Source organism: Aulostomus chinensis, chromosome 11, assembly GCF_037954235.1.
Source record: "Aulostomus chinensis isolate RoL2024-O1b breed Wild chromosome 11, RoL_Achi_v1.0, whole genome shotgun sequence".
NCBI lineage: Eukaryota > Metazoa > Chordata > Actinopteri > Syngnathiformes > Aulostomidae > Aulostomus > Aulostomus chinensis.
This window is the reverse complement of record NC_141330.1, coordinates 11,897,501-11,911,448: the sequence shown is the minus strand read 5'-3', so window position 1 is coordinate 11,911,448 and position 13,948 is coordinate 11,897,501. Positions and strand designations below refer to the sequence as shown.

Here is a 13,948-nt window from a genome sequence, read left to right as displayed (position 1 = left end):
TAAGAACATTTTCTGCAAAAATCTTCCACTCAGCACAAGTTTCTAATTCCAGACTTTGACCTGTGCACCACTGAACTGCTTCCTGTCAGATTTTCCATTAATGCCAAGCCTGATAAGAAGCTATGAGTAGACAACAGGACGGATGAGCTGCACTGACAATCTATTAGCTCATAAGAAGCTACAGGGATCCATCAGGTGATTCATCAGCTCAAGGGATGTGTCACTGCGGGTTGGATTCCAGCTCCTGCCCTTGGTTCGATCTCTAACATCAATAGATGTACAGCTGAAACATTAAAATCACTCACAACTGAGGTGAAGCAAGTTTATTGATGCACCGGGGAGAAAGAGATAGCTTGTCTGGTCTGATCCCTCAGAAGAGCTCCTGTGGAACAGATTACTGGGAAAAAAAGGCAAACTTCTTGGTGCCTGACACTTTTGGAGGCCTTGAGGAGTTCAAACCAGCAAGAGGGACTTGCACAATATCATGCAGGTGGTTTTAGTGTTTTGGCTGAGTGGTTTACGTATAGGCAGCACGGTGGTGCAGTGGTCAGCACTGTCGCCTCACAGAAAGAAAGTTCCGGGTTTGAGTCCCGGCTCCAGCACGGGATCTTTCTGTGTGAGTCTCCATGTTCTCCCTGTTCCTGTGTGGGTTCTCTCTGGTACTCCGGCTTCCTCCCACAGTCCAAAGACATCAAGAGGGGACGAGGCTGATTGATACTCTAAATTGACCGTAGGTGTGGCTGTGAGTGTGAATGGTTGTCTGTCTTTATGTGCTGGCCCTGTGATGGACTGGTGACCTGTCCAGGGTGAACCCCGCCTCTCTCCCGAAAGCTGCTGGGATAGGCTCCAGCCCCCCCCCCCCCCCGCGACCCTTAACAGGATAAGAGGTAGAAAATGGATGGATGGATGGATGACAGATGGATGTTTATGTATATATTTAAACATCATGTCTCTGTGATGCTCTCAAGAGAGGATGTCGCTTATTTTTTTAAATCACAGGGCTTATTTTACAAACATCATGATGCACAAGCTACAAGTGATCTTTCTAAAACTGCTGGGAAACGTTTATGTGAATCTACAAACAGGCTGTGAGTGACTCACACTTTCACAGGAGCAGAATTTAACCAGTTGATGCTTCAGCGGTTGAAGCCATTATTTCAGATGGAAGCATTACATAAACGCTCCCTGATAGCTATGCAAGCCAACATGCTCCAACACCTTCTGCCTGACACCCTCTGGACCTGGACTATATACAAAACACACACACACACACACACTCTCTCACACCCAAACACACACACTTCCTGAGCAAATGTTACCTTGGAAACGTGTTTTCTTCAGTTTGACAGTTTATTGCGACAAAGCTGAGATTGGTGATTTGAGCATGTTGTTCGTGATCACACAGTGTGACCTACATCTCTTCTCAGTGTATCCACACACACACACACACACACACACACACACACACACACACACACACACACACGTGTAATTTTGCTCCTGAAATTTCACCATGACATTATGATCACCAAATGACTCATTTTTCATCAACTGTTATTTAGCCGCTTATGCAAGCGTCTCTTTTGTGTCAAGGCTGAATCACACATGATATCTCATGAATTATGTGACCGACAAGAGGTGGGACTTTAACTTGTATAAATATGACTTTATTTCAATAAACACCGAAAACTACTTCCAAAGTACCAAAATTTGGTATGTATTTACAGGAAAGTGCAACATATTACACAGGAACTGAAGGTAAAAGATAAAATAATCGTCATACAAAAATAAGAACAAGACCACACTTGATGGTTAGTAGCTTAAAACTGGTCATCTGAGCACTTGGAGGAATGAGAGGACACGAGCGACAGATCAGGAGAGAAGAAGGTTTTGTTCAAAACACAAAAATGAGCGAACACGACTCATCCCTCTCTGTTTCCATCATTTGACCTCTGAACTTTGTGTCACAGCATCACTTCACTTTCTGGTCCACTGCAAAGGCTGGCAACTCTGGGCTCCGTCACCCTGCTGGGGTGCAGAAATGTCTCCTCATGAAGTCTGAGGGGTGGGAGAATCCGGCCCACGTTCTCCAGGCTGTAACTCAAGAGTTTGGTGTATCGGTCATTACAGCACAGACAGATCATGGCAAGATTTAGACTTCAGCCAGAACGCCACGCTGGGATTGTTCTTAGCCACCATCTTGTCCAGGAAACGTTTGGCTTTCTTAGGAAGGCTCTCACGACGTGAGTTACATGTGATGTGCCTGCGAAGTTTGTTGGCCTCCTTCGAATCCCGGCGTAGACGCAGCTGTCGCACTATTCCCTGGAAGGCTTCCCACACGTTGTGTTGCATGGCGGCAGAAGTTTCGATGAACTTGCAGTCAAACACGGCGGCACAGGCACGACCCTCTAGAACAGGAGGAACATCAGTCAGTCACTTACGTAGGAAAACACACACACAGGCAGATTAGGATTGTGTGTCCTCACCGCTGATGGAGACCTCTCTGCGCCGCACCAGATCACACTTGTTCCCCACCAGGATGATGGGTGTGTGTTGGGCAGGACGGAAGCGGCGCAGGGTTATCCTGAGTTCAGAGGCTCGCAGGAAGGAGGCTCGGTTGGTAATAGAGTACAGCAACAGGTAAGCATCACCTGTCTGCATGTAGTGCTCCTGAGCCCATTCACTGTCAGTCTGAAAACACACACACACACACACACACACACACACACAGAATGTTGAGAGTAAGACCTCACTACTGATTCAAACAGACATTAAAAATCCTCTGTTGGTATCTCACCTCTGTATCCCATGTGTCCAGCAGAGTTATAGTTGCAGGCTCTCCATCAACTTCAACCTCCTTCTCACACTGTTCATCTGAAGTGATACACAGAACACAGCACACACACACAAGAATGAAATCTCACATTTACAATCCTGACAGCAGCATGGACAAAATTCTACTATTAAATGAAATCTATAATAGCATGATATTTGAAAAGACATTTCATAATATATCATAATATGCAGCATCAGTATTTTCAGAGAGGCACAGTTGTTGAGGTTTATTTTCTGATTTGATCACTTATACTTTTTTGTGTCATTTTTCTAAATTTCTATTTGCCTCTGCCGAACTCTATAAAGAAGATAAAGCAGAATAATAACCATGATGATGATGATGATATGAAGAAACTCAAACAAAAGCCAACTTTGTTAAACTCAAAGTATGAGGAGAAATAAAACCCCATATCTATATAGACTGATATGAACAGGCAGCATTTATGAACATCAGTCCTCCTTCCTTTATATATAACAGGAATCTGTTTCCATCTTTTATAAATTAGTAGTGAAACTAGATCAGCTACAAATTCCAAAAGATCTATTAAAAAAATAAACAACCCAAAGTTTCTGACTTTTCTCACCTCCGCACAGGTCGCAGTCGTCACTCTCCATGCTGTCCGCTGCGCCGGAGAAGATGCAGGCGAATGCCGTCTTACCGACTCCACTGGCCCCCAAAAGCACCACCCGGTACGGATTACCGGGTCCGGCCGGCTCCCCGGCGGAGTCAGAGGAGATGACCGAGTCTGAGGAGCTCCAGCTGCCGCGGCTGCCTTCAGACTCCCCGGCGGAGCTGTTGCAGGACTTGGAGCGGGAGATGCACGCGGGGACCCGTGCGAGAAGGCTGTCCGGGAGCAGGTGGCTGCCCGGGTCGCAGATGCTCCACCGGTGGAGCTCGGATTGCAGGCGGAGGCTGTGGCGGCGGACGCTGGACAGCATTGTACAGGAGGAGGATGGACGGAATTAACCGACAGCGGGATTAAAACGGGTAGCAAAGTGATGCTCAAAAGCTTTTTCTTTTTTTTTTATCGCGGAGGGAAAAACGTCCCCAAACAAAATCAAATTAAAAAAAACAGCCGATAACTCTTAATAATTAACCAACTTCACGAGGAGATGAAATGTCATTAAGTTTCCAACGGATTCACTTAAGCACTAAAAAGGTGTCTAAACTCTGGTCAGAGAGCCGTGAGGTGACCGGCATGCTGCTGCAGCCAGACGGATGAACGGACGGGAAATAACACCGAAGCAGATCGAGAGTACGCGCAGGATTAATCCCGGGGCCACTCTGACATGTGCTGGGAGTCTGCTACCGTCTGTCTCAGTTGAGGTTTCCCTGCTGTTATATACCAACCCCCCCCCCCCCCCCCCCCCCCGGCCCCCACACACAAACACACACACACACAGTGGAGGGGAGGGGGCATCAGTGTTTACTCTTTGATTCATCCTCACATGGTCAGAGTGGTCCATATTGATGCTAAACTGAAAAGTGCAACAGGGATACAAAGGTTACGCCTCACTGAAAGGCTGGAGACACTGGGTGCTGGGGCTGTAGCGACACACTAATCTCGCGATACCATATGATACATGATATTCGGCTCATGATACCGTTTATATCACATACTCAATTCACGATACAATTTAATACACTTTCATCCTTTTGTGAAAGATTTTAAAGGGACAAAGTGTTTTGGTGACATCTTGTAAGTGTTCCATTAACTTGAACTGAACTGAAAGCATCAATTACACAACACACGGCTCTGACTGGCAGCTTGCAAATGCTGGACAAAATGAATCAAAGCTGTGGTGAGAAAATTAGTTTCATTTATTGAAACTGAGTGCAAATTGTAGTTTGCAGTTTAGTTTTGAAAAGTAAAGTGAACTATGAAGAGCTGAAGTGCAGCAAGTGGCCTTCTTTGGCAGCTTTTTTAGCTTGATACTGAACATAGGAGGTAGCTACTAGCCAGTCTAGCCACCAGGTGAACTAAAAATAAACCATGGCAGCCAATAATTCAATTCACAGGTGACTATAGCTGAGCGGGGCTCCATCGCACTCACCATGTGCCTAAAGCCGGTGTTTTCCACCACTAAATTGGGTCTCAAGTCCTGACAAAGTAGGCAATGGACTCTGTGATTTCGTGCGACCTCGGTGAAGAAGATAGGAACTTGTGGCAACCACCGCCATCACTGTCCAGCGTGGTTTGGTTCAGGTCGTGCCGCAGCTTCTTGGGCTCGGTCTCAGTTTGCACTTCCTTGTTCGGTTGAAAAATCGATACTCTCTGGGGAAACAAAATAGCGATGTACATCGCAGAATCGATAAAATTGCTCAGCCCTACTGGGTGGTGTAGTCAAGGACACAGACGAGTACCTGAACTCCTAAACCTTCAAATTTGAGCCTGAGGAACACACAAAGGGTAAAATGGTCTCCAGGCATGTATTTATGTATTACTACTTTGTTCAAGTAGAAGGAAAAGTTGAAGTAAAGGTCGTTTTTTTTTTTTTAAATAAAATTAAATTAATACTGTAAATAATGGCATTTCATGTCTGAAAAAATTGGAATCATTAGATTTATACTGGTTTCTATGATATAATATGCAGTTTATAATCTTCATTCATATCACAGGCTATTCTACTTTACTTATTCATGCCGTGAATATTTAGGCCAGAAGAAGACAGATTATATAAATTAATGAACTGGTGATCATGTTATGACATTGAAACATGTTTACAGTAATTTGCAGTAAAAGCTCAATACCACTATATCCATTCAGAGGTGTTGATACTGCCTCGTTGTTTAATAGACAGGGTTAAATGAGAAGTAGACTAAAAGGGCCTTGACAGATTTTTGCTATTCAGTGATTGGAAGAAGAAGAAGAAAAAAAAACAGCCTTGTGAGGAAAAACATCTCGAAATTAACACGCAATGAAGTGAAAGAAGCTAATCAGATAACACCTTCAGCTGTCCGACTCAGCAAGGACACATTTCCCCCCATTAATAAAAAAAAAGAACTCATTTTTGGTGAAGTTGGATCGTTGCGTAACATACAAGAGCGTCGTTCTCTCCACCTGCACGTTTGTTAAAAGTCAGCTGTGCGCAGCAGGCTGTTCTCAACAGGAACACCAAACTTCACCACAATGGAGGACGATACAAATGTTCTTATCAGACATTTTTCTATGGTGTGGTTAAAGTTTAATCATAGAAAAACCCAACTTAGATTTTTATTTAAAATAAAATTACAGTTAGAAAGCTTTAATGCACTTTAGATTTTGGCTAAATTTTCCTGTACCACTCAGAGTTCGTCCAGGTGAAGCAGGATTCTGTTCCAGACTGTTACATACAGACCGACTTGGATCTTTTTCAGTTGTGTCTTCAGTTCAGCTACTAAGTGTTCGAGGACGTCTATGTTGCAACCGGGAATAAACTCTTGCGCTGCCTATCAAAGCTGAGAGACCTGATAGTTTACCACATTCATTCTGTCCAACTCCTCAGCGACACGGAGCTGGTGAAGATGACCATGCAGACTCAAGTGCTTTTGTTTTGTTGGTTGACTAAACTGTCCTGTCCACTCTCACTGACCTGGACTCAGTCCATGCGTCATCACACCGGCGTGAAAGACAATGAAGGACAACCTCAAGGCCCTCAGGGGAGACTTATGAGGTGTGGCTCGGAGCTGATTGTGTTTTATATCTGATGAAACCAGAGCAAGAATTGGTATTTGCTACATGTTAGACCGACTGATGACAAGCCGCTTCGTTAACTGAAATTAGTGATATCGATCCTAGCTCCAAGCAGCATCTTAACACGGCTGGTTGTTAATGGCTCACTAGTTTGTGAAACACAAAGGCTCAGAGGGACCCTGGAACCTAATTCATGAGTCATTTGAGCACTCGCATGGGAAACGGTGCCAAAGACAAATTGCAGATGCATTTGCAGATCCCACGCTCGGCTGGTTCCGTCAGAGAGGAGCAGAAATTATTGATTTTTTTCCAACTAAAAACACGTTTTTAGTGTTGATGTAGTATTTTATAACTTAGTCTATTTATCATCATTAAGGGCGGCATGGCACAGAGGAAGTGTGGCCGTCTAACAACTGAAGGGTCGCTGGTTCGATCCTCACTTCTTCCAGTGACTATGCCGAAGTGTCCTTGAGCAGAATACTGAAACCCTAATTGCTCCTGATGGCCCTGTGACGGACTGACGACGCGTCCAGGGTGAACCCGTCCTCTCATCCAATGTCAGCTGGGATAGACTCCAGGCTCCAGCCCCCCCCACGGATAAACGGTATAGAAGATGGATGGATTCATCTTCATTACATATATTTCGTTCCCCTTTGTTTGACTAACATTTTATTGTCAATTACTGTTGATTTATTCATTCTATTTAGATTTCTTTTGTTAAAATCTATTTACTTTGTGCCGTGTAAAATTTTTCTCTTAACAACACCTCCTCTAATGTCTTAGTCCAACTGAAATATTTGTTTCTTTAGTTTCTCTTGTGCTTTAGTCTCCTTCAATGTTAATACCTTTTATTGACAATCATCTGTGAATCACTGAGCCACAATTTTAGTTTTAGTTTTTAGTTAAGCTGTGATATATATAAAGTTTGTTCATGCATGACAGGTTTTTTAATGGAATGTGAATGCAGAAAATCATTTTCTGATAATGCGAGTTGCAGCTTGTGTGTTGCTAATCGGATGGCACAGCAGACCCGGGTGGGATCTCCTCACATCCTCATGAGCATCGCGTCTTCATTTATCAAAGCACTCTGATGTGCAGGGACGGTTATTCCAGAACCGGGATGGTTATTACAGTAATTGTGGGATTAAGCTGCTTCCTGGGCTGTTGTTTTTCAGGACTTCTGTATATATGAGGTTGTGGCCTCATCCGTGGGACCTGCTGCTGTGTATTACAGCTCTGATCTGATCTGATCTGACTGACAGATGATTGGGCGACATTAAATCCTTGTTAAGTGCTGGAGCTGGACCAGGGTCAGGAGGGGATGGAGGCTGGCTGCAGATTGGCAGGGTGATATTGACGGTTATAGATGGTGGCTGGGTGTCAAGTGACCTCTTTTTGGATTCTGTTTAATGTATTTAATACAAAAAAAAAATGTCTGTTATATTCGAGAGGACAGGTAAAACAAAAAAAGCTTGGTTTGACCATAACCGGTGGTTCAAAGACTCTTAACATCATTTCTGTGTCACATTTATTCTCCTAAGAAAACTTTCTTGCCAGCATTCCTGGAAAAAAAATTCCAAGCGTCATCCATATGTAAAAGAAAAACTGTCTCACAGAGTCAGAGTCGCATATAAACATAATATATAATGACAGGGGTTTTTGTGTCATCACAAGAAAAACACGAGATGATCCATCATGCAAGTAACACTGATGCTGCATGTACCGGCCTTTGTAATGTGTCAGGAGGACAAACTGTGCTGTTCTTGAGATTGTAGTACTTTTTTTTGGCCTGACGAACATATTCAATATTAATACTAAAGAAATCGGACTGAAGACAGTCGGAGCAGCCAGATTTGAAGGCTGCTGTACGGTGAGAGGAAGCCAAGATCATCGTGTGCCAGCCACAAAAGTCTCGCAGTAGCGGAGCCCAGACATCGGTCGTATTATTATTATTACCAGATCAATGAACGTGATTGCTCATTCAAACATCCTGCTTGTTGTCATTTTTTTTGTCTAATTCCTTGCAACAAAATCATCAATCTTGGGCAAAAGCCAAATACACATGCGACAACCTGGCTGAGAGGGAGTTTTGGGCCTTTGAGAGCAGGTGAAAGTGCACCACAGCAAAGCGAAGGAGTGCACAGTAGTCACTTTATCTTGAGTGTCTTTATTTATGTTAATCGTGGGTGTTAAAAAAAATAAAAAGTGATTCAAAATAATATTCAGTTAACTTCCCATACAAATAAAAGCTTCCAACACTCTTTTTCTACATGAACCTGCTCGCATGTTCCCATCAGCGCATCTGACCAAACCTGGGCACCACAAAGGTTTCAGGCCCGGTCCAGGTCTGAGAGGTACAGTATGTCCTCCGTCTACTGCCAGATCTGATGCACGTGTCTCATCTGCACTAAAACTGCATGCAGCTTAAATGTCAATGATTCTAAGTGATAGTGAATGAAATATAAGACTTGTGACCTCATTGAGGGTTAATACCAAAGACTCAGCCAACAAGCCTCTCCATTCACATCATCTACAGAGGTCCTGGGATCACAGGGAATAAACTTTCAATCTGTGATTCAGTCTCCCCATCACAACAACCATCTCTCTCTCTCTCTCTCTCTCTCTCTCTCTCTCTCTCCCCTCCAGCAGTGGAAAGTCATTCATTCAATCCATACACCATGTCTGAGCGGTCATGCTGGAGCGCAGGGCTTAAACGAGAGATTGGCAGAGTGGCCGGAGGCGGATCGTAAGAGCTTTACACAGACAAATTCCACCTCATGCACCCACCAGCACATGGCCTCCCTCCGAGACATGATTTGGATCAATATCCCGCTTGGACGAATGACACTCGTCTGCCGGACACGTGTCCAACAACAGCAGCAACACTGAAGCGCTGCGATACTAAATGCGATTGCTCTGGAACAACAAACAGCATCTTACACGGCTAAAGCAGAGAAGCAGCTGTAAGTTGCCTGGTGACAGTTGCTATGCCAGCAGCACTGGTTCCTGTCTGCTGCTCAGACAGAGCTCTCCTCTGAGACTTGAAGACTTTGTATTGTGGTTAAGAGGTCAATTTTTACACTCCCACGCTGATCAGATTCTCTTCTACTTTTTTTCTTCTGTCAACCCGAAAGGGACGGATATAAAAGCCCCTAGAAGGACCATTACCATTAATCAACACCATTCAGACTCAGAGTTGGTTAAAACTGAACAGGATTTCCTGCAAAACTTCTGTTTTATACTGCGTAAAACTGATTTATCAAGGCGTAACTAATAAACTGGCAAGAGTGCAAAGGGAAAGCTCGGCATCCCACAGACCCAATAATACACAACAAAGCTGCTTAGCAAACACACAGTAATTATCCCTTTATATGAGGACACAATGTACGAGAAGCTCACTCAATCTGACAGAGCAGCAAACAAATCATATGTAAATTTGTGGGCGCACAAAAACACACACGGACACAACTTCTTAACTCCTACGCAGCAGCGTTGTGTCGAGGAGCACTAAACTATTACATATAAGTGAACAAAGCAAGCATGGCCCCCGTCGATTCACAAGACAGCAGTGTGTAAAGGTCGCAACAGTAGGTTTTATAAACTGGTCGACACATTTACCTCTATTTGCCTTTTCTATGCTCAGGATGGTGGAAACCTATCAACCAGATAATTATGGATGGATGATTGAACACACACAGGCTCTGCATCACCTAAAGAGGCTGTATATATTACCATAGATGGACCGAGAGGCAGCTCTTGTAATTATGGTTCATGGATATACATAAAAGTAACACATGCACGCATGCACACTCACACACATTATTGCATGAGTCTGATGTGCTCTGCTTCCTATGACAAAAATTCTGCAGCCAATAATAAATGTGATAAATGGTAAAAGCCAGTTTATATTTATTAAGTCTGAATTTCATCTCTTTGGTGACCCCATTTTTTGTGTTTTTTTTAAATAAATAAATACAAAAAAAACCCATACCAACTATGCGCAAAAACGATCAAAACACATTGTATAACGACTGTTGATAACTTGTTCATTCACATGTTGTGGTGACAGCGCAGACAAAATCCAGGAGGACTCAACAAAAATATTTAGAAGTGTGTGAAGTTTCTACAGTCAATCCACGGACAGGTTTACTGAGCGGTGTGAGAGATGGTGGTCTGGAAGGCAAAGGTGATGTGGTTTCTGGCGTGATCGAGGTAGGGGTCTGAGAAGGTGTGTGTGTCACCAGAGAAGTGCCTCCACTGCATCAGCTCAGACATGCTGAGATGCTTCTGCACCGCCCCTCCACGCTCAAACTGACGCCCGAGCTGACACGGACGATCGGAAACCTGCTCCTCCTCCTCGGCAACAGCTGAGAACGAAGAAAAACAGTGAGCACATGTGCGTGAAGATCATCTCGTCATGTGCTGGAGGCAGTACGTGGAGGACAACTCTCAGCCTACCATCAACAGAGCCGTTCATGTCGCAGCTGCAGTTCAGCAGGTCGTGAGTTAGAGATGCCGTTTCAGACAGGCTGAAAAGATCTCGCAGCTCATTGGTGGAGAAATTGGTGTGCTCGGCCCTTTTGCCCAGATCCACAACCGTCCCAGAAAGCCCCTGTTTCGACACCTGACGCTGAAATATACGCTCCTCGATGGTGCCTGAGAGAGAGCAACACCCAATTAGAACACATTCACTGTGTTAGATTAGACTGGATTTTTTTGTTTCAATGTGGGTTGTGTGTGCATGTGTGCGCACATGTGTGTTTGCATGTGTGTGTATTCTGACCTGCAGTGAGGAGACGATATGTGTGCACAGTCTTCTTCTGTCCATCTCTCCACACTCTAGCCATGGCCTGGACACAGTGAAGAAGGCACGGGAGAATCTCAAACATGTATGTATAAGAGTATGTGTGTGCATTTGTGTGGGTAAAACAAGAGATAAAAATGTTAGCAAGCGTGTATTTTTACCTGAATGTCATTTGCAGGGTTCCAGTCAATATCGTACAGCACCAGGTGGGAGGCGCCAACCAGATTAAGTCCCACCCCACCAGCTTTGGAGCTCAGCAGAAACAGGAAGTTCTGAGAATAAGGACTGTTAAAGCTGTCGACCAGCCGTTGTCTCTGATTGGTCGGCGTGTGTCCATCCAGTCGGCAGAAAGTGTAGCTCAAGTGTAAACACAAATCCTGGAGCATGTCAAGTGTCTGAGTGTAGTTGGACACTACAACCACCCTGGAAAGGACACCGTTATTGTCTCTTCTGTGAATATATACAGATCCACTCACCTCACAGTCAAGTCACACACACACACACACACACACACACACACACACACACACACACACACACACACACACCTGTCTGATGGGCTGAGGTGTCTGATGGTCTCCAGCAGGTCCGACAGAACCAGAAGTTTTCCAGAGTCTTCAACATTCAATCCATTTGAAGAATAGGAATCTGGGAAGACATCTACTAGACCTTCATATAAGGAGTCCTCTGCCGAGCCGCGCTCTGTTTTCTCCTGAAACAGAAGATGGCAGCCAGATTCTCTCAAACAATCATTAATACAGGATCAGTACCAAAACTACACAGTTGATTTTAACAACAATGCTGGCAGTTTAACTGTCAGAATCATCTAACCTTGACAGTGGAGTGAAGCAGAGCAGGGTGGTTACACAGCTTCTTCAGCGCCGTGATGCAAGCCAAGTGTGTGTTAGTCTGTGTGGAGCCCTGAAGGCATGCTCGGAACACTCGGTGGCTGAGGAGATGCTTGTACACCTCTCGCTGTAGCGGCGACGGGTCGCAGAACAGCGTCCAGTCAAGTCGTGGCGGCAGGTAGCAGTTGATGATCTCCTGCGTCCTCCTCAGGATAAACATGCCGGTCAGTCGAGAGAGTTCGGCCGCTCGCTCGTCTCCCAAAGCTCTCTCCTCCTGTTGGCAGTCAAACATGAGTACCTGGTTTGAACACTACACATATAAAAAAGAGGGAGGTAGTGTTACCTCTGTGCAGGAGGGCTGCCTTGAACGAAGAATCGGCTCCTCATACACTTTCTTATAGGCAGTGGTTGAGCCGAGAATTCCTGGGTTAACAAACTCTATGATAGCGTAGAACTCCTGCAGGTCGTTCTGTACTGGGGTGCCTTGAAAGCACAAGGACAAATTATTACAGAACTTCAGCTAACCAGGGTAGATGTTGCTGTTAGAGACTTCCCATCAGCTACTCCACCTCTGTTCCATCACAACTTACCTGTTAGTATCACCCTACGATTACAGTTGAGGCTGCTGAGGGCAGACGCTGTTTTAATGTTACTGTTCTTTAATCTGTGACCCTCATCACAAATCACAAGACCAAAATCCACTTTCTGCACCTGAAAACACAAGACGGTGTTCACCAGGTGTGTTCGTACAAAGCTCCACACAAAAGCTAAACACAAGGTGAACGTACCTGCTCCAGACAGCGCAGCAGCATCTCATAGCTGATCACCAGAACACTGTGTAGAGGAGACAACAGAAACTGCTCTATCCTATGGTCCTTCACACAGACAAGAAAACAGCAGATTAATTTGTTAATAATACACATACAGCTACAGTAAAACAGATATCATCAGTGACCTCAAGGTGGAGACCCTCCACATTCCTCACCTGATCCACGGTGAAAACACTGATCCTCTCTCGACCGAGCCACTTGTTGAACTCAGCGCCCCAGTTTTGCACGAGGCTGCCAGGAGTGACCACCAGGACGCGCTTAGCTACGGGCCTCCCACCATACGGTCCCTGCCTAAGCAACGTCCAGGACAGCGCCACACTCTGGAGGGTCTTCCCCAGACCCATCTCATCAGCCAGGATGGCACCGTAGCGACCCGCAGCTCTGAAGCACACACACACACATGCGCGCATCAGTTTCTAATGCATCATGCTTTAGAAAACCTATTGACAGAAACAGTGCCGTCACCTCATGCCCATGACACACTCATAGAGAAACAACAAGCCATCTCTCTGATGAGGTCGCAGGTGAGAGGTCAGGTAGGGATCCACCACAACATCCACCACCGGAAGCCCTGAACGGTTATTAGTCCACTGGTGATTGGGAGAGGGGCGGGGCATCACCAGTGCTCCTGAGAAAAAAATACAAGTCTTGAGTGTGGAACATTAAAAAAGTAGCTTTTTCCATAGCCGTTATCTGGTTTTACAGACAGAAAGAGATTATTGCTTATTGGACTTTTGAAGGCCACTAAAACATAAAAGATTGGTATAAACTAGATTTTAGAATATGTGTGCAACACTGGGTAGGAGATGATAAAAGGACCTTTCAGATAAATGAAGTTCTGTTTCAGTCTACATACCAGGAGCTTGCGGGTCGTGGCGAGGTCGGCAGGTCTGCTCCTCCTCTGGTTTGGACCCCGGATGTTCTGCTCTGCCCAGCAGCGTCGGGGGGCAGAAGGGC

General features: G+C 45.0%; 2 protein-coding genes across 2 annotated transcripts in view; both read right to left on the bottom strand.

Moving 5' to 3' along the window:
- Window positions 1-1,646: 1,646 nt before the first annotated feature.
- gem (GTP binding protein overexpressed in skeletal muscle) lies at window positions 1,647-4,137 on the bottom strand. Its single transcript, XM_086217210.1, has 4 exons — window positions 3,420-4,137; window positions 2,798-2,874; window positions 2,487-2,691; window positions 1,647-2,408 (listed from the first exon to the last, which is right to left on the bottom strand). Exons 1-4 carry the CDS (start codon window positions 3,772-3,774, stop codon window positions 2,125-2,127), a joined length of 921 nt encoding a protein of 306 aa, XP_086073336.1. The 5' UTR covers window positions 3,775-4,137; the 3' UTR covers window positions 1,647-2,124.
- Window positions 4,138-7,251: 3,114 nt separating this feature from the next.
- rad54b (RAD54 homolog B) overlaps window positions 7,252-13,948 on the bottom strand; it is a 15,481-nt gene continuing 8,784 nt past the window's right edge. Inside the window, exons 6-17 of the mRNA XM_086218532.1 lie at window positions 13,848-13,948; window positions 13,457-13,619; window positions 13,147-13,372; window positions 12,950-13,036; window positions 12,752-12,872; window positions 12,505-12,644; window positions 12,145-12,435; window positions 11,862-12,025; window positions 11,475-11,736; window positions 11,293-11,359; window positions 10,968-11,165; window positions 7,252-10,876 (exon numbers count right to left, since the gene is read on the bottom strand). The exon at window positions 13,848-13,948 is cut by the window's right edge and continues 199 nt beyond it. Coding sequence (XP_086074658.1) covers window positions 10,656-10,876; window positions 10,968-11,165; window positions 11,293-11,359; window positions 11,475-11,736; window positions 11,862-12,025; window positions 12,145-12,435; window positions 12,505-12,644; window positions 12,752-12,872; window positions 12,950-13,036; window positions 13,147-13,372; window positions 13,457-13,619; window positions 13,848-13,948 — 2,041 coding nt within the window. The 3' untranslated portion in view covers window positions 7,252-10,655. The remainder of the gene's footprint in view (window positions 10,877-10,967; window positions 11,166-11,292; window positions 11,360-11,474; window positions 11,737-11,861; window positions 12,026-12,144; window positions 12,436-12,504; window positions 12,645-12,751; window positions 12,873-12,949; window positions 13,037-13,146; window positions 13,373-13,456; window positions 13,620-13,847) is intronic.

What these genes read in the sequence shown, in the direction of transcription:
- gem (XM_086217210.1), bottom strand. Translation starts at nt 3,774, where the DNA reads ATGCTGTCCAGCGTCCGCCGCCACAGCCTCCGCCTGCAATCCGAGCTC. An exon ending in CGACTGCGACCTGTGCGGAG is followed by an intron (nt 2,875 to 3,419) that starts GTGAGAAAAGTC and finishes GTATCACTTCAG; the next exon opens with ATGAACAGTGTGAGAAGGAG. An exon ending in TGGACACATGGGATACAGAG is followed by an intron (nt 2,692 to 2,797) that starts GTGAGATACCAA and finishes GTGTGTTTTCAG; the next exon opens with ACTGACAGTGAATGGGCTCA.